Source organism: Corylus avellana, chromosome 7, assembly GCF_965113065.1.
Source record: "Corylus avellana chromosome 7, dhCorAvel1.hap1.2, whole genome shotgun sequence".
Lineage (NCBI taxonomy): Eukaryota > Viridiplantae > Streptophyta > Magnoliopsida > Fagales > Betulaceae > Corylus > Corylus avellana.
In genome coordinates this window covers 20,994,748-21,014,910 of record NC_142496.1, presented here as the reverse complement: position 1 = coordinate 21,014,910, position 20,163 = coordinate 20,994,748, and the positions used below count along the sequence as shown (strand labels likewise).

At 37.8% G+C, this 20,163-nt stretch overlaps 3 protein-coding genes across 3 annotated transcripts; all 3 read left to right on the top strand.

Annotated features, from left to right (window-relative positions):
- The first annotated feature begins 871 nt into the window (after window positions 1–871).
- LOC132184791 (kinase with adenine nucleotide alpha hydrolases-like domain-containing protein) lies at window positions 872–10,763 on the top strand. The gene is made up of 8 exons (XM_059598550.2): window positions 872–1,405; window positions 1,518–1,603; window positions 1,730–1,851; window positions 1,948–2,151; window positions 2,284–2,587; window positions 2,673–2,774; window positions 8,429–8,857; window positions 9,846–10,763. The coding sequence occupies exons 1-8, from the start codon at window positions 1,228–1,230 to the stop codon at window positions 10,617–10,619; spliced, it is 2,199 nt and encodes a 732-aa protein (XP_059454533.1). The 5' UTR covers window positions 872–1,227; the 3' UTR covers window positions 10,620–10,763.
- Window positions 10,764–11,594: 831 nt separating this feature from the next.
- Window positions 11,595–12,356, top strand: LOC132184790 (proline-rich family protein). The gene has a single exon (XM_059598549.2). The coding sequence runs from the start codon at window positions 11,725–11,727 to the stop codon at window positions 12,265–12,267; it is 543 nt and encodes a 180-aa protein (XP_059454532.2). The 5' UTR covers window positions 11,595–11,724; the 3' UTR covers window positions 12,268–12,356.
- A 1,550-nt stretch (window positions 12,357–13,906) lies between these two features.
- Window positions 13,907–19,578, top strand: LOC132184788 (conserved oligomeric Golgi complex component-related / COG complex component-like protein). Its single transcript, XM_059598548.2, has 12 exons — window positions 13,907–14,263; window positions 14,352–14,504; window positions 15,955–16,103; window positions 16,443–16,520; window positions 16,617–16,710; window positions 16,819–16,893; window positions 17,019–17,315; window positions 17,693–17,760; window positions 17,857–17,911; window positions 18,112–18,250; window positions 18,666–18,850; window positions 18,945–19,578. The coding sequence occupies exons 1-12, from the start codon at window positions 14,135–14,137 to the stop codon at window positions 19,278–19,280; spliced, it is 1,758 nt and encodes a 585-aa protein (XP_059454531.2). The 5' UTR covers window positions 13,907–14,134; the 3' UTR covers window positions 19,281–19,578.
- Window positions 19,579–20,163: the final 585 nt, after the last annotated feature.

The following is a 20,163-nucleotide window of genomic DNA, read 5'->3' as shown; positions in this document are numbered from 1 at the left end:
ATATGATACAATCTTGATGCCTAAGTATTGTACATAGTTAGCCGTTCCCTAATTGCTCGATCGAGTCGATACTCCATGTGGCATGGAAACCCATGGGTGTTGTGTCCATCATAATAGCCATCGAATTAGGAGTAAATACCACTTATCTCATAATTGGACTATAGATTCAAAAGTTCGTATAAACTGATATTCATTTGCCCCAAATACTTCACCATTTTTTTTTTTTTTTTTTTGGGTGGCATGCCATACAATTATTATCAATTACGATTTCAAGAACATAATTCAGTCATGCATAAAAATATATACAATGACTATCATTTTAAGTCAAATCAAAATGTTTGGACTCAATACATCGTTTGATTTTGGGGTTTTTAGATCTTCAAAAGCGCTTCGAACTTCTTTTTAACCAAATGTGCATTTTTTTTTCTTCTTTAAATGAGTTGTAGGGTGATAAACACACTTTTTTGACATCTATTTGACCGTCGTAGTAGCATTGCAAATGAATCTCAAATATGCTGTTGATTACAAGACTTTATAATTCAAAGAGACATCATCGGTGGTTCTAATGTTTGGACATATAACAATGATTAAGATTATAGAAATGTCAGTCCTACTAAATTTTTTACCAAATGATGTGGTAAAAAATTTGGCACATCTAAACATGCCTATTAAGATTAAGAGATATGCTATAGTGCAATAAAAATATTATTTTTTGCCCATAGAAGTCTTAGGTGGCAAGAGGTCACATGCCCATCAGTTGGTGAATCCACAATAACTATGGATAAGACCTATATCCTCTTGCCACCTAAAACTTTAATGAAAAAAAATTATACTTTTATTGCATTATAACATTTCTAGGAGATTAGCCCAAATCAACTCTTAAACTAACTCAAGAAACAGGCAAATCGTACGGATTCTCTCTCCAAAGACCCAGTACGGACATGCGGATGACTAGCGTACGGATATAACTTCAAGACATGCCAGGTCATTTGAATATCCGTTGTCATGGCCCGGTCAAATTGCCTAAATCAAGCGAGTGGCGGAGATCCGCATTTAAAAGTTAGTTAGGTTCCGTTTTCCTTGTTTCCCACTTCACGTTTAGGCCAGGGAGCTCTGCTTTGCTTTGCTCCTTCCCTTGCTCTTCCTTCCACGGATTATAGCCGCGGTTTCCGGGGGGGATTGTCGTGGTGGGTGTGGCGGTGGCGGTGGTGCTAACTAGCTACCCAAATGGTTCCTCACTTCCCTCCCGATGATCATACTACTCCAAACATCAAGTCCACGGCGGTGGCCGTTGACAAGGACAAGAACAGCCCACATGCCGTCCGGTGGGCTATTGATCATCTCGTGATTAGCAACCCGGTTATCATCCTAATCCACGTTAGGCACAAATTAAGCACCCCAAATCGTAGGTACCCTCTCACTAATTTTTAATATTATTGATTGAATTGAATTCTCAATTCCCCACTAAATTTCTTTTCATTGTTACACTAAACTGTTGGCCTTTGAGAGGTATGCAGAGAGCGCGGGTGAGGCTGAATCAGGCGATTCCCATGACACCAAAGACCTCTTCGTCCCCTACCGCGCGTATTGTGCTCGTAAAGGGGTACAAATTTTTCACCTTTTTCTCAATTTTGTTTGATTTGTGGGGGTAATTAGTATATTATGCAATATGGGTCATTTCCATATAAGTGAGAATTAATTGAAATGTAGTAATTTTTTTGAACTTTAGATTCAATTGAAAGAGGTTGTCCTCGAAGACAATGATGCTCCTAAAGCACTTTTGGATCATATCCAGAAAAACTGCATCAGCAGCATTGTCGTTGGTGCATCAACAAGGAATGCCCTTGCAAGGTCCTCTCTCTGTCTCCGTCTGTGTGTGTGTCTATATATATATATATATATAGGAAAAAGTCAACTAAAGCATATTGTTGGGGTTGAGATGTACAGGAAGTTCAAAGCATATGATATACCCGGTAGTTTAATCAAATCTGCACCAAATTTCTGTTCTGTGTATGTAATTTCCAAAGGAAAGATATTGTCAGCACGAACAGCATTAAGGCCTCTGGCTAATACTGCTACCCCTCCAAAACAACTATCTTCGGTGGGACTTCCACCAACACCTGATCACACCAGTGAAGAAAATGGAGCTAGGTACCCAAAACCATGCAACTCGATCATATATTACTGCTAGTTAAAGTATTAATTAAATGATTAAATTTGTCAAAGAAAAGTTTGAATCTGCACACGAAGGAGAGTATTTAATTGTTTGTTGGTGAAACGCAGACATGCAAGGACATCATGGAGAAATGGAGGACAAGAGAGAATGGCTATGGAGAGGAACAATGATGTAACGAGAGCAACAACAAGGGAGAGGGCCAGGAGTAGTCCAACCAATATGTCAGTGGAAAATATTGAGCTTCCAAATCGTGGGTCAAGGACTTCATTTAGCCGCAATTCTGTGTCCGATGAGCATCATGATTATGCAGGGCCAATGATGTTTGGATCCATCGACATCTCAGGCCAAAATTTAGATTTCAGCATTGCAACACATTCTCCCAGGGAATCATCCTTAGCCAGACAATCTGCAGTAAGTGAAAATTGAACAAACTAACTCCTATTAGGCTATCATCAATCAAGTAACTTGACTATCAACTGCTCATGGTTTATTGCAGCGAGAGCTTGAAGCTGAGATGAAAAGATTGAGGCTCGAGCTAAAGCAAACCATGGAAATGTATAGCTCAGCTTGCAAAGAAGCAATCTCGGCCAAAAATAAGGTGATGTTATTATCAAACTTTCAAAGTGAATTAATTTTTGTCTCAAGAGAAACAGGGGATTCTCAATAAAGTTAAGTTATAATCCTTGACACATAATCTTTCTTTACTTCCCCATGATAGTGGTCACTTGATGCTATGCGCAAAAGCACACACTATTGCGGCTTTTCTAGTGGCCGTTAAAGTTAGGGTTGTTAATTTTTGACATGACTCACGAATTCTACACGAAATTAGCATGTTAGAATTTAGTGTAATAAGATTCGAGTCAATCCGATTAGAGATATATAATAAACGGGTCAATCTGGTTAACCTGTAATTAACCTGCATAATTCGCATAAATATAAACTACATTTCAACTCTATTTACTTCTTATTCCATTAATAATTGATATAGTGAGGAGGCTTTATTGAGTTATTTGTTAGAATGTAATATTATTTTCCTAATATTATGATTATAGATAATTGAATACTGATTAATAAATTGATTGTCATGAATCTAGTTCTAAATATGTATAATTGATATAATATATGCTTATAAGATATGAAGTTTGTCACGCCCCCGATTAAGGTGAATAGGGGAAACGCGAACTTAAAAGAAAATCACAACAAATAAGGAATAATTATCAGAGATCATCGCATTAATACTAAGTAGCAAGTAAAGATAGGCAGTCAAAAGTTATGTAGGATTAGTGTTTTACTATGAACATTACAAAATATCGTTTACATGAGCTGGGAATCCTAAAACAACATTTCAGGCCATGTCAGGAGGTATAATCAAAAGTGACTACTATAGGGGGTTATAGCCTCCCCATGTGTCAAGTGTTCTCCCATATATAAACATAACAAAAAATATTGTGCAGTCTACAAAAACAAAAGTCTGCACAATATTTTTTGTTATGTTTATATATGAGAGAACACTTGACACATGGGGAGGCTATAACCCCCTATAGTAGTCACTTTTGATTATACCTCCTGACATGGCCTGAAATGTTGTTTTAGGATTCCCAGCTCATGTAAACGATATTTTGTAATGTTCATAGTAAAACACTAATCCTACATAACTTTTGACTGCCTATCTTTACTTGCTACTTAGTATTAATGCGATGATCTCTGATAATTATTCCTTATTTGTTGTGATTTTCTTTTAAGTTCGCGTTTCCCCTATTCACCTTAATCGGGGGCGTGACAAGTATGGTATCAGAGCACCCTTCAGCTGGTCGAACAAATCGTCTATACGAGGTAGTTGATATTTATTTTTGATGGTGATCTTGTTAAGTTCCCGATAGTCAATACACATCCGAAAAGTACCATCCTTCTTTTTCACAAAGAGCACAGGCGCTCCCCATGGCGATACGCTGGGGCGTATGAATCCTTTGTCTAACAATTCTTGTAGCTGGGTCTTCAATTCTTTTAATTCTGCAGGTGCCATCCTGTAGGGTGCCTTAGATATTGGAGCTGCTCCTGGAATTAAATCAATACAAAATTCTATTTTCCTGTCAGGAGGAAGTCCTGGAAAGTCTTCTGGAAAGACATCAAGGAATTCTTGCACCACGGTTATCTCCTCCATTTTTCTTTCCTCTTGAGGTGACTCCTTTAAGCATGCCAGGTAGACTTGACATCCTTCTAGTAATAGTTGTTTGGCTTGTGTTGCTGAGATTAGTTGTGGAGTAGTGCCCACCTTGGTTCCCACAAATTTGAATTCGGAGTCAGTTGGAAGTCTGAAAATTACCTCTTTATTGTGGCAATCAATGATGGCATGATTTTTTGATAACCAGTCCATTCCGAGGATAATGTCGAACCCTTCCATATCAAATACTATCAAATCAGCGGTGAGGGTTCTTCCCTCAATAAGAATTGGGCAACCCGAGGCTATTTTCCTGCATAACACTGATTTGCCTACCGGGGTAGATACTAGTACTCCTATTTCCATAGGTTCTATATTAATACAAAATCTCCTAGCATACTTAGCTGATACAAAAGAATGAGTAGCTCCAGAATCGAATAAAACCACAGCCTTGCCAATAAAGAGAGATAGAATACCTGTGACTACTCCATTCTCCGTTTCTGCTTCACCTTGCGTGAGGGCATAAACCCTGGCTTGAGTGGGTGGTAAGCGATTATTCCTTACCTGTAATGATGCAGCACCTCCTTTTGCCTTTGGGCAATCTCGTGCAAAGTGACCAGCCTGACCGCATCGGTAGCACATATTGGTCCCTGTACGACACAGTCCGTAGTGGAGGCGTTGGCATTTCGGACAAGGCGCACTGGTGGCTGAACTCGACCCATTTCCCATGGGTTTGATTCCATGATTATTTCCGTTCGGTCTTCGTTTCCATCCAGCTTGGTTTTGATTTGGTGGAGGTGCAGCCCTCTTTCGTGTTTCCATCATTGCCAAAGCACTCCTCTTCACGCTCTCCTCAGCTAGAGAGGCCTTGTTAACTATTTCCACAAAATCTTGAATTTCAAAGCATACAATACGTTCATGGATTCGTGGGTTGAGGCCCTGTTCAAACTTCCTTACTCGATTTTGCTCATCCGCCACCAGGTAAGGAGCAAAGCGAGCCAATTCATTGAAGCGGCCAGCATACTGGGCGACTGTCATATTTCCCTGGGTGAGGTCCATGAATTCTCGAGCCATCGCGTCCCTGAGAATCTTAGGAAAATATTGCTGGAGAAATTCTTTCTGAAATCGTGGCCAAGAGATTGCTTCCTCCCGGCCTAGTTCTTGAATCAGTAATACCTTTTTGGCAGTCCACCAGTGCCTGGCTTCACCTGACAGTCGAAAAGCGGTGTATTGTACTTTTTGTTCTTCTGTGCAACCTGCAAGTCACAAAATCTCTTCTACATCAGTCAGCCAATTTTAGCACTCTATAGGATCTCGTTTCCCATCGAACGAAGGAATGGGGAGTCGCTCGAAGCGTTTGAATGGACAGCCGCGCTCCTCCTCACGGGGTGCTTCTCTTCTAAGATCAGTTATGGCCGTGACGAATTGCCTAGCCATAGCTTGAAACATCTGAGCCATATCCGAGGTAGCCTCAACTTCCAAACCTTGAGAAGATCCTTCTCCTCCTTCTGTCATGCCTCTGTAACGTGACAAAAATTAGAGTTTCCTATCTAACTACTTGCAAAAATCGTAAGCGTAGTGATGCAATTTGACCTAAGCCTAGGTTAAGAAAGGACAAGTCAAACTTATAGTTGACTTGGCTCTGATACCATACTTGTCACGCCCCCGATTAAGGTGAATAGGGGAAACGCGAACTTAAAAGAAAATCACAACAAATAAGGAATAATTATCAGAGATCATCGCATTAATACTAAGTAGCAAGTAAAGATAGGCAGTCAAAAGTTATGTAGGATTAGTGTTTTACTATGAACATTACAAAATATCGTTTACATGAGCTGGGAATCCTAAAACAACATTTCAGGCCATGTCAGGAGGTATAATCAAAAGTGACTACTATAGGGGGTTATAGCCTCCCCATGTGTCAAGTGTTCTCCCATATATAAACATAACAAAAAATATTGTGCAGACTTTTGTTTTTGTAGACTGCACAATATTTTTTGTTATGTTTATATATGGGAGAACACTTGACACATGGGGAGGCTATAACCCCCTATAGTAGTCACTTTTGATTATACCTCCTGACATGGCCTGAAATGTTGTTTTAGGATTCCCAGCTCATGTAAACGATATTTTGTAATGTTCATAGTAAAACACTAATCCTACATAACTTTTGACTGCCTATCTTTACTTGCTACTTAGTATTAATGCGATGATCTCTGATAATTATTCCTTATTTGTTGTGATTTTCTTTTAAGTTCGCGTTTCCCCTATTCACCTTAATCGGGGGTGTGACAAGTAATAAAATTTGTTGAGGTTTTTGGTATTGTGTCCCCTTACTTGGATTTGACGCCGGATTGGATCGAGTCGTCCTTTCACCTAAATAAATTGTAAAGATGAATTTAGAAGTGTTTTTAAATTTTTAGTCAAAGTTTTCAATAAATTATATATATATATATATACATATATATGTATATATATATATACATGTGTGTGGGGGGTGCACGGTTCCCCATGTATAAATGCGCGCGCACACATATATATATATATATATATACATAATTCCCATTATATCAATTTATCTCCCAATCTGCTGTGCACGTCTATATATATATATATATATATATATATGATATCCAATATTCCCTTCCAATATGCTGCATACGTGTATATATATATATATATATATATATACAAAAAAATGCTACATATATATATTCAACGTTAATGTAAGAAATTTTACAAACTCAATAAATGTGTAAAATCTGACTAGAAAGACGTACATCAGGCAATTAATTAAGGTTCCGCATTAGTTAAGGGCAATAATCATTTAAGCAAATAGAAGACATGGTTTAATAGGCATTAACAACAATACAGAATAATATACTGACATCACCAAGTATCTCCATAAAAACACACCATCACTAAGCTTCTACTTCTAATCTAATGCTCAATTGTTCACATCAAGAAAAATATAGTAATAAACTGACTATGTTTTTACTGGGAGGATTCCCTTTTTACTTACGTTCTTAAACTCAGATACATTGGCCAAAGCAACAATGCTGATGAGCCAATATTCCAATCATTTGAATTTATAAGATTTTATTCTTGGAACAGAAACTATAAATAGCTTGTAATAGATTCCAGATAGTAGTTGGCTGAGGAACCGAATAGAAAACATGTGCGATTCATTATCACTGTCAAAAAAAAGAGAAAAGAATATGCACTACAGAAACCATAATCATGCAGACCATAAAATAACATCTTAAACAAACCAAACTTAAAGAATCACTATATTACATGACTTGAAAGAGCACACACGCTACTCACAGACTTGACATATCAAAGAAATTAAAAAGAGGGAGAGGATTACCGTAGTTGAGGGGAAAGAACGCCGCGCTTGAGGCAGTTCTTATTGGCTTAGGACGTGAGAAAATGAGGAGAGACTTGAGTTATTTATATTGGTTCTCAAGAAGAGGGAAGAGGGTATGTGGCTTTCGTTGGTTTACTGGAAAATGCATGGATTACAAGTGCCAAAGAGGAAAGGATAGGAAGACACGTGATTACCTGGTGTCAAAAGGAAGTTTCATGAACAAAGTGTTTGAAGGACACGTTGGTTTCCTATGGGCTTAGCTTTATTTATTTATTTATTTATTTTTATTTTTTTAAATTATTATTATTATTATTATTATTAAACAATAAATCTTAAAGCTCCTAACTAATTAATAGGCTAATAACCCCTCTAATATTCTCCTAACTAAAAGAGTTCTCAAATATATATATATAAACAGAAAATGCTTTTTAATTTTATTTTAATCCATAAAATATATAAGATATCACAAAGTTGGCTAATAAGGTCATACCAAAACTATAAAATTCTTTTCGGGATGGAACTAAAGAGAAAATTTTCTTATGTACCGTTTGCTATATATGAGATTTCATGATCTAATTTCAATAGTAGTGTAAGTGTAACATCTCAATCCCATATTAAGAAAATGAGTAATTCACGTATAGTAAGTGGTTTATAAAAATACTCGCAAGTGCTAAGTTCCACGTTGCTTATTTACTAAGTGAAATGTTGTGTCATTGGTTGTCAGGCTAGAGAGCTTCACCAGTGGAAGCTAGAGGAGGCGCGCAAGTTTGAAGAAGCTAGGCTTGCTGAAGAAGCAGCTCTTGCCATGGCAGAACTAGAGAAGGCTAAGTGTAAGGCTGCCATTGAAGCCGCAGAGGCAGCACAGAAGCTAGCCGAGATGGAAGCACAGAGAAGAAAAGAGGCGGAGATGAAGGCCAAGCAAGAGGCAGAAGAGAAAAATCGGGCATTGTCTGCATTGACACATAATGACATCAGGTACAGAAAATATACCATAGAAGAGATTGAAGCAGCTACTGAAAAGTTTTCTGGATCAATGAAAATTGGTGAAGGTGGATATGGACCTGTGTATAAAGGCAGACTTGATCACACCCCAGTTGCCATCAAAGTTTTGAGACCTGATGCTGCTCAAGGGAGGAAGCAATTCCAACAGGAGGTATATATGATATGAGTTTATCTTTACATTGTGATTAAATCTGTTTCTTATTAATACCTGCAACAGACCGGTCTCACATTGAGAAGTTGAATAGCATACATATAGTGGGTGATTCATAAAGACATTCAAGCATGTTAAGTCTCACATTGCTTAACTTGAGTTTGTTTGGGTGTGCGTTTGAGGGGCTTAAAATGCGTTTAACACTCAAAAAGTCTGTTTGAAGAAAAAAGTATATGTTTGGTAAAATAAATTGAAAGCGCTTTTAGAGGTCCAAAAAGCCTAAAAATGACTAAAATGCACTTTTAACAAAAGCTTAAAAATGAAACTTTTGCCAAAAAATGTTTTTTGACTTAAAAGCTTTATTTCTCAAACGTAATCTCAAACATGCTCTTACTGGGTAACGAAACTAGACTTATAAGCAATTTTAGAGAAGCTCTAAATTGATTTGTTCTTTTGGAGTGACAGCGTTGATGTAACTAGCACTTTTCCTAATGATATCAGATTTAATAGTAACGTTATGCATTACTGAAGCACTGCATGATGTGGCACGTTATGCATTACTGAAGCACTGCATGGCGTGACACCTTTTCCTTACCTATTCAACTATAAAGATGTTTTTGTTGGCCAATATCTACAACATGTGCAGGTTGAGGTCCTTAGCTGCATTAGACATCCTAACATGGTCCTCCTCCTTGGCTCCTACTATGAGAAATAAAGCTTTTGGACTTAAAACATTTTATTTCTCAAACGCAATCTCAAACATGTTCTTACTATGTGACGAAACTAGACTTATAAGCAATTTTAGAGAAGCTCTAAATTGATTAGTTCTTTTGGAGTGACAGCGGTGATGTAATTAGTACTTTTCCTAATGATATCAGATTTAATAGTAACATTATGCATTACTGAAGCACTGCATGACGTGGCACCTTTTCCTTACCTATTCAACTATAAAGATGCATTTGTTGGCCAATATCTACAACATGTGCAGGTTGAGGTCCTTAGCTGCATTAGACATCCTAACATGGTCCTCCTCCTTGGCGCCTGCTCTGAGTATGGATGTCTGGTTTATGAATACTTGGACAATGGCAGTTTAGAAGACAGGTTGTTTCGAAGAGGCAACAGCCCTCCAATTCCATGGAGAAAACGATTCAAAATAGCGGCAGAGATTGCCACTGCCCTTCTCTTCCTTCACCAAGCAAAGCCAGAGCCCCTTGTTCATCGGGATCTTAAGCCAGCCAACATCCTCTTAGACCGCAATTATGTGAGCAAAATTAGTGATGTTGGGCTTGCACGTTTAGTCCCACCTTCTGTGGCTAATAGCGTCACACAATACCACATGACTTCTACTGCAGGGACTTTTTGTTACATAGATCCTGAATACCAACAAACAGGAAAGTTGACAACAAAATCCGATATATACTCATTGGGGATCATGTTGCTACAAATCATCACTGCCAAGCCTCCAATGGGTCTTGCCCACCATGTTCAAAGGGCCATTGAAAGAGAGAGATTTGCAGAGCTGCTTGATTCTACAGTGACAGATTGGCCTGTAGAGGAGGCTCTACTGTTTGCTAAATTGTCATTGAAGTGTGCAGAGCTAAGGAAGAAGGACAGGCCAGATCTTGCCACGGTTGTAGTCCCAGAGCTCAATCGATTAAGAGAGCTGGGAAGGAACAGTGAAACTCACAACAATTATGGATACAACAACAATGGTGGTCACATTGAAAGTCATTTCGGATGGGCTTCACATATAAGGATATGAAGCTCAAATTTAGATTTTGTTAGAAATTGATGCACTTTCTTTGTACCTTTCCATTTCCGTTCAACTTGTTCAGTTTTTACTAATGTCTCTAGAATTGTCCGATGAGTGTATAAATACATATACTTTGTAATGCTGCTGCCTCTGTAAAGCCTAATGAAATAATTTCAGATTGTATTTATTTCTGCATTTTTAAGGTTGCATTCTTTAGTTCTGCAGTAGCAGCAACTTATCCAAAATGTTTTGTCTTTATACAACTTAACCATTATTCCAAGCCAACAAGTGGCATCAGACCCTCTTTGACAATATTATCTAGGCATTTAAGATGATGCACCTGTTACTTAGATATGCTTGTTTATAGGATATTCTAAATCAAACGAGAATTCCCTAGAACCAACAATGGAAGCCTGCCTTGCAAAGTAAAGTATAAATAAAGAAGAAGCATAAAGTGTGATACTGTGAAGAGAATTTATTCCCACAAAAGGTGGATTATGTTGGGAGAAAGGCATAAAAGAAAAAGATTGTCAAAGAAGCTTTGCTTAGGATTCCCTCCCCATGAAAAAGATGCTCCAAACTCCAAAGAGATAATACAAGTAAATTATGACTCGTATTTAACCATGATCGTTTTATGGGGCCCTCAATTATTGACAATAATCTTCTTATCTAATTAAGATTACAAGATAATCTGACCAATCAATGTTTGGATTAAGAGGTCTCCTATCTGTTTGTCAATCTTTGTGTGCTATGTCCATCCACGCATCAATCACGCCAATCCCCACCGAAAGAGGAAAAAGTGTACTGTAAATCCAACATTTCTTGTCTTCTAAGAAAATAGTAAATCCAAGACATAGAAAAAAAAAAAAAAAAAGGAAAAAAAAAGAGGTATAAGGAAATGTCCTTTACAACAATATACTAAAGAAGCATCTAAATCAAACTTTCTAAAGAGCCCTACACAAGCATGTGGATTTATATGTTAAAGTAACCTATCTAGGCCTCCTTTGTTTTCGTCCCTATGAAGTCCCAAAGCAAATAAATATAAAAAGTTTCAGGCACAATGATGAAGGACCCATTACCATAATTTGGCTTTTCTTTTGCAATTATAATTCAGATGGGTGAGGGCCATTGCAGCAGTCTAGCTTCTGCCATGGGAAAATGGTTTCCTTGGTTCTTGAGAATAGGGATCATGGGGCTCGTCATGTTCGCCGGTGTGACATCTGCGGATCAAATCGATGCTCCTTCAACCAGCGAACTATGTATCAGTGATTGTGCCACATGTCCTGTCATATGTTCGCCGCCGCCTCCGCCGCTAAAGTCATTTTCACCACCATCACCCTCGGTGCACCATTCATCCCCGCCGCCACCACCGCTGCTAAAGCCTTTTCCACCACCATCACGAGCAGCGACTCCACCAGAGGCTGCTCCATATACTTCATGGGGATCTCCTCCTCCACCTCCGCCTCCCTTTAAGTACTACAACAATATGCCTCCTTCAGGTCCGGTGACTCCGATGCCACCTAACGGAGGAGTACCCCGCGATTATCCCTATCCTTACTACTACTTTTATGCCTCCCACGCTCCTTCACTTTCCCTTGATGCTTCCTTTGTCTTTATGTTACTATTTCTCTTTCATTTTGTGCTTTCTTGTTGGTGAGTGAAACAAGACAACAAGTTGTTCTCTGGGAAACTATGGAGTCTGAAGGAGCCTATGTACCCAGATTGTTCATATATTTTTCAGTTTATTTGCTTCCTTTTTTGTTTTGTTTATCATTCTACTTATGTTTATAGATACAAACATCTTTTTTTTTTGTTGAATGAGTACGATGTATTTATTTGATTTGTATAACTTTGTCCATTATGAGAAAATAAAGGACAAGCATATATACTTGAGAGACATGTTGGAGACTAGCACCCATGGCCATGGACTTTGATTGGAGAGGATTAATTTGCTCATTTGCTGTGAATTCTTATGGTGTATGAAATTGCAATCGCAGTAAACCATGAAATCTTCTTTAGTTTTGCTCAAATTAAACCAAATAAAGAAATTTTATTTGAGATCAAGAATAAATTTTCTCTGCAATTTCCTGGATTTAGAGATCCATGTATAAGTGAAAAAGCTTGAGGGCAACTGGTGTTTGATCTATTTGATAATCTAAAGTGATTTGACAGGTTGGAAGAAGGAAAAAGATGCACATATGGTTTACTTTAGTAGTAACCTGTTCCTTTCGCTTACCATTTACGATGATGTGATGATTCAATTGTCTAGGAAAATCTTAAAGTGATCAAGTATATATTAGAATATGGGTTCAAATCCCGCAACGAAAATTTATATACTTGATTAGTGTAAATTACTTTGGTCTCTATTGACGCTACGGTGAAATTGGGTTAAACTATGGCTCAATCAGATTTGAAATAGAACCTACAATTCTCATTGTCTAGGCCTCCCAACGCTCCACTCTCTCTTACACAGTAGTGAAAATCACACAATAACAACTTGTCCTTTTTCTTCTTTCTTTTTTGTTATTTTTTGCTAATCGATTGAAATTAACGTCATTATAGAATATAAGAAAGTGAGTATAAAGATATATAGATCAACCAAAGTTGTGGGAACATGCGATTAATGCTATGTAATCCTTGACTATTGCACTTGCCATCTGGGCGGAACTACTTGACGCTCATAATTTTCAAAATGTTTTTCAATGTTTTGTAAAATATCCATTATAATTATTTTAAAATAAAAAATAAGGAAATGGGATTGCAATATAAGAGAGTAAAATGATATTTTCAATTTGTTAAAAGACTATTTTACCCTTTTATTTTGCATAACCAGTTCCTTTCAATTTCTATCATTTTGGAAAGTAAAGAAACATTACTAATTATTGCGCTCCGAGGTAATAAATAAAACCATTGTCTATTACTTGGTTAGTTTGGATCATTTCTCGTATTTGGTCTTTTCGGACTTTTTCATGTATTATTGTTGCATTAATCGTTTGGGTTTTGTTGTTGGGGTGCCCACTATTTTGTTGTTATTCGATCACATGTAACCCTTTTTTCCTTATTTGCTTAGAAAATATATATATATATATATATATATATATATATATATATATATTTTGCTCTTCGAGATCAAAGGTTGCCGTTTAAAAGAAACGTCAAGAAAGGATTTTGTTAAGACGGCAATTGAACACGCTGTAACTATTATTTCTTTATTTTTTTAAAAGAAAAAGAAATTATCGAAGACGGGGGAGCCGGTATAAATAAATTTTGAGATTCAACAAGTATGTGAAACCGACGGTCGAGATCCTCTATTACACAGATTTTGTCCCGCTAAAAAGACCGTCAAGCCCAGTGGCGCACAGCTGACAGGGCGATCCTCGGCCCCTCGAACCAACGCCTCAGCGCAGGGGATCCAGATCCGAATCACAGAGCTCACTGATCAGACCAGAACCCAACTTGGTTAGACGAAGCAGCCCGGCGGCGCTGAGCGCGGTCACAGCACAGATCTGTCTCGCCGTGAGAAGATGGAGTCCCAAAATGCAGCAGACGAGACGACGCCGTCGCCGATGTTAGGCCTCCTCCCTCTCGCCTCTGCCTCCCAACAGCCCTACGTCTCTGAGCTCCTCTCCTTCACTCTCGATCGCCTCCACAAGGTCCTCTCTCTCTTCCTTTCTAGCTCTTTATGTGAGCCTGAGAAAATTTTGAGTGAGTGTATAATAAAATTTCTTAATCTTTCGAAAGGAACCGGAGCTTCTTCGGGTCGATGCGGAGCGGATCCGGAGGCAAATGCAAGAGGTGGCGGTGGGAAATTACCGAGCATTCATTGCTGCAGCCGATTCGTTGCTTGCCATCCGGGAGGAAGTTTCCGCCATCGATAAGCATCTCGAATCTTTGGTAATCAAATTTCATTTACGTATCAATTTTGATCTTCTCTTGATATTTTTAGGTGTTTTATGGTGCTGAATTGTCTCTTCGCTTTGGTTCTTAATTCGGCTTTCTAATTCATTTCGATTAGGATTCAAACTTCGAGTAGAAATATGCAGTACAAATGAAGCACACCACTTTGAGATCTATTTCCTTGGGTTGCTGATATTTTAGGACAAGTGTGCTCTATGTTTTATGTAGAAACCATCTGGTGTGGCAAAACTTTCACTATTATTGCCTTTGATTTACTATGGAGAGCAAGGAGCTCGATACTTTTAGGTTTGTATTTGTTATGCAATGACTCAGAAATAAGCATTAGCCATATTTGTACTATTTTAGACTAGTCAATTTGGAGGTTCCTTAGAATCTCTTATAAAGCAATAAGCAATGCGAGATTTAACACTTATGACTATCTTTATAAATTACTTACTTTATGTGGGCTACTCATCATTTTCCCAATGTGGGACCCGAGTTTTACAAACTTTCCTCCTTAAACTGTTGACGTTCCATCATGGCTACATCGTGTAGTGCTCAAGTACTACATGGTGTTAGCAGGTAGCTTTGATACAATTTGTAATGGTCCAGGGAAAACGCTAGACACATATGCGCTATTACCGCAAAATAACTAGTCAATTTGGAGGTTCCCTAGAATTTGTTGTAAAGCCCAATTTCACCTAGGAACTAAGCAACGTGGAACTTAACACTTATGACTATATTTATAAAGTACGCACTCTATGTGGGTTACTCCTTATCTTCCCAATGTGAGACTGGGGTATTACATGTTATGACAAATGGAATTGCTTAAATCGTTAACGGAATCATGTAAAGCGTTAGAGAAAATGTTTTAGTTGGGGAATCTCCCTGCTGATGCATTATAGGAATTCCTCTTAAAGATAAGTATGTATTTTGTGTGTATATATGTATCCCTGTATGTTGCGCTATAGAAGATAGTCATTGACAGAGAAAGGAGAGATGGGTGGCGCTCAATACAGTTAGAGCTATTGTTGGTAATTCAGAGTCACTTTAAGAAAGAAGGCTTGATGCTATAATAGCTGCAAGGGTAAGAAGGAACTTGAATCTTAATTCTTAATTTGGGTGAAAAACTTCAGTAGAGTTACCTATATGTCCATATTATATTTTCTTTAGTAAGCCCCTCTATCTTAGTGTCTAGTTATGATGTGAACATAACGATGTTTATCTTCTTCGGTAGGTTTGTCTATTGTATAAATTCTCTGACACAAACTATGCAGAAATGCACTGGAGTTAGTCATGTTGCCTATGAGCTATGGTGCAAATTTGTCCATACATGTTTAAAAGAAGAACTGAAGTTGATTATGTTGACTATTTTTGTATTTCTATGTAAACCTTGAAGCATATGATGAAGAATGTTATACTGAGATGTAATCTCCCCCCTTTGCAGATAAATGAGATCCCAAAGTTGACATCTGGTTGCACTGAGTTCATTGAGTCTGCAGAAGAGATTTTGGAGAAGAGGAAGATGAACCAAACATTGCTAGCAAATCACAGTACTTTGCTTGACTTGCTTGAAATTCCTCAGCTTATGGACACGTATGTGTTTCAAAATTGTGAAGATTCACTTGTTAAAATTGAATCACTAGTCCATATGCCAGGCGTCTAATTTAGATTCATGCAATAAAGTTGCTTGTTATTAGACTAGTTTTATCCTTCAATTGTATTTGAAAGTGAGGTCTGCAAATAGTAGAATTTGTATGCCTTACTGCCCTCAAAGAAAACGGGATACTGGTCAATTCATAGGAAGTAACAGTAGATGGCATTGGTTTTTGTTGGTAGCTCAGCATAATTTTCATAAAACATGTCTTTGTCCATGCAGTTATTCATCTTCTAGGATAACTACTAGACAATTTATTGCCTCTCTTCTTTATGCAGATGTGTAAGGAATGGGAATTATGATGAGGCTCTTGATTTAGAGGCCTTTGTTTGCAAACTTTCAACTATGCACCCCAAGTGAGTTATATACGTGTTATTCTCCTTGCTAACATATCTTTTGGGCTGTCAACTTTGTGGAAGGCTGCTTGCTTAGGCTCTTTTCTTTTCTTTAAGGTTACCTGTTATTCAAGCACTAGCTTCAGAGGTCAGGCAGACAACCCAGTCTCTTCTTTCTCAGCTTCTCCAGAAACTTCGCTCAAATATACAGGTGTGGTAGTTCTGTTGAAACATTTACAATTTCTGCAACTTGATTCATCCAGATACATGGATTGGAAAATTCCATTTATTTTTATGGAGGCATTGTTGTGTATTGCAGTTACCAGAATGTCTTCGTATTATTGGTTATTTACGTCGAATTGGAGTGTTCAGCGAGTACGAGATGCGTTTGCAGGTATTTTCCAGTGCTCTTATGATAGTGGTGCTGTTTTAATGAACATTTAATTGGCCGCTATGATTTTTATACTTGATACATTTATGTGCTTGAATCTGACCAAGATTATTTTCCGAGTATTTCAGTTTTTGAGGTGCCGAGAGGCTTGGCTTACTGGAATTCTTGAGGATCTGGACCAGAGAAATCCTTATGAATTCTTAAAAGGGATGATAAACTGTCATAGAATGCATCTTTTTGATGTAGTTAATCAGTATCGAGCAATATTTGCTGATGATACATCAGGAAGTGAAGAAAACTATGATGGTGGGCTTCTTTTTAGTTGGGCTATGCATCAGATTACCTCACACCTTAAAACTCTTAAAGTCATGCTCCCAAAGATAACAGAAGGGGGATCTCTCTCAAATATCTTGGATCAATGCATGGTGAGCATCTTCCTAAGAATTCTGCATGCTTAATCATATGTCTTGTTCATTTCTTCAAGGATTTTGATGGGATTATGTATATATTTTCTTAGTTTTTCGGGGGCTGAATGATAGAATAACTTCTACCCCTTCAAATGCCCACCCATGAAGTGTAAAACCCCAGACCACCATCTTCTATAGGAGATTGATTGTAGACATTAAAATATCAGATTGGTGGAGGACTGCCATCACTCACTTCTAACTTTTTTCCCCATATAAAAATATCCATTTCATTTTTGCCTATAATAAATCTATTTCAGTTTTGCATGCAAATATTTTCAAGATCAGGGATATACAACCAGATTTTGTTGACTATGTTCTTTTTGTGTTATTGACAGTATTGTGCCATGGGCCTTGGTTGGGTTGGGTTAGATTTTCGGGGCCTGCTTCCTTCACTTTTCGAAGAGTAATATCTTATTTTATGTATTTATTTCTCTGTAGTCATGGTAAACCTTCATTTTTATTTTCTTTAACATTTGAGTTTGGTCGCTTCAATTCACAGGGCAGTTCTCAACTTATTCTCAAAAAATATGAGTACCGCAGTTGAAAATTTTCAGGTAAGTTGACTAGAAGTGAAGTTTAATATTTGTTTCTGATTTCAGTCAGAATTGCTTCTTCTTTTCTTCTTTTTTTATTTTTTATTCTTTTGAATACATTACAAAAAGAGATGCACATTAGGCCGTAACTTCACTTTGTACCAAGCAGCCTAATGCCTTTTATTTGGTGATATGTAACTTGATGTTGTACTCTACTCTAGTTGGTCCTGGATTCACATCGTTGGGTCCCACTACCAGCAATTGGCTTTCCAGCACATAGTATTGGCGATGACAGTCAGGAGGATATCACTCCGCCATCTTATCTAATGGAACATCCGCCTCTTGCCGTATTTGTCAATGGTAAGTTGGCTATATTATGTGCCCTTTTAGAACTTAGGAATTGTTGTTCACCCTTGATGCTTTTCTTGCCGTGAACTCTGGTGGTTGTCCTAAACTAAAGGTGGTGAGTTCATATAAGGGAAACTGTTCAGATAAAGACATACTATTGATATGTTAACATGACATTCTGACTCTCTTCATCATATATTGATAACTTTCTTTTTCCTTCTAATGCTTGAATTCCTGAATTGGGAAACAATTTCCTATGCTACTTCTCCACAGTTTACTGAGTCAAATTCCTCTCAAGTTTTCTAGTCTAGACCTCATGGTTGCTGTTAACTTTAGTTTTGTAATTTGTTAACATCTGATATTTTAGAGGATTTCTGCTTTGTTCATTTTGTCTTCTTCTTCATCTTGTACTCTCTGGTGGTTGTAGGTGTATCTGCGGCAATGAATGAGCTACGTCCCTGTGCCCCAATAAGTTTGAAACATTTACTTGCCCAAGAACTAATTAAGGGATTGCGGGCTGTTTCTGACTCTTTATTGAGGTATAATACAGCTCGGATGCTCAGAGAAAGTGAGTCTGGACTTTTCCTGGCTCTTTGCCGGGCTTTTATTGAGGTGCTGTTCTTACTCACTGGGCTGATTGTCATCTGCAATTTGTGTATATTAATCATATTGACATCCCTCACTCTTATGAATCTTCTCTTCACAGGTTGCTTACCCACATTGTGCCACATGCTTTGGTCGTTGTTACCCTGGTGGAGCTGCTCTTATCATGGACGCAAAGAACTTATATGATGGAATTGGCCGCCTTTTGACTGTATCTCCCTCAAGAGATCTTAGCAAACCAGTCAAGAATGCAGAGGAAAAGAGCATACCAGAAAATGGTAACTTGCCTGTGGTGGAAAATGGAGTTGTGGCTGACGTCGAACAAACTACAGGTGCCGATCCCGATGCCGATGAAAAGGAGGGTGCTGATGCTGATGTAGCTGATGTAAAGGAGGAAAGTCCTACTTTGCAGACCGGCGAAAGGCACAGTGATGTGTGAAAGGCTGAAAGCACCTCTACCAGCAATTATTTTCAGCTTTTCATTCCTTGAAACAAAAAGTGAGAGAGAGACGAGCAGCCCGAAGACGAAAACTGGGTCGTATCTCGGTAGCTTGGTATTATTCTGTTGAAAGTTATTGCTCAATTTTTTTTAGAAGTTAAAAAGGGGATGTATAGAAGAAGAGGAAGAGAGAATCTCAGCAAAAATAGTTAGAGAACTTCATTCTGTATCTTTAATTTGTATTACAAATTTTCTATTCCATTTCATTACATATAATGAAAATGCAATTTTATCTGAAGTCTGATTATAGGTTTTTGTACCTCTTCTGTTCGCTAAAGGGTTGGTATCAAATTCCTTCTATTTTGGGATGGCGTGTGTATATAATGAAAGAACTAACAAAAGGAAATAATAATAATAAAAAAAAAAAACACAGCAAGCATAAAATCGAAAGCTTCTTCCTGTTCTCTACTATCCCATGCAAACTTGCTAATCATACATGGATTTTGTTAGAGGATTTCAAAGCACCAAGTCAAATTGCCTACATATATGTGCGGATAACGCATATGATATCCGCCCGCCGAGGGCTAGGAGCTGAAAATTTGCCTCTAACTCATGCGGACGGGCGAATAACGAATGTAGGGTAGTTTTTTAGAGGATTTTTTTGAGTTTTTATTCAAAAAGTGTTGATATAAAAGTGAAAATAATTTGAGGTTTTTTTTTTTGTCTAGAATTATTATTATTATTCATTTTTTTTTTTTAAAAAAAAAGAGAACGAAAGAAAAATATTATCAAGCAATTTTCCCTCGGATTTACATAAACAAACAGGGGACGTGCTTCATCACAGCATTTTAATTTCCTCCTCACGTGACCAACTGCCGGGTCA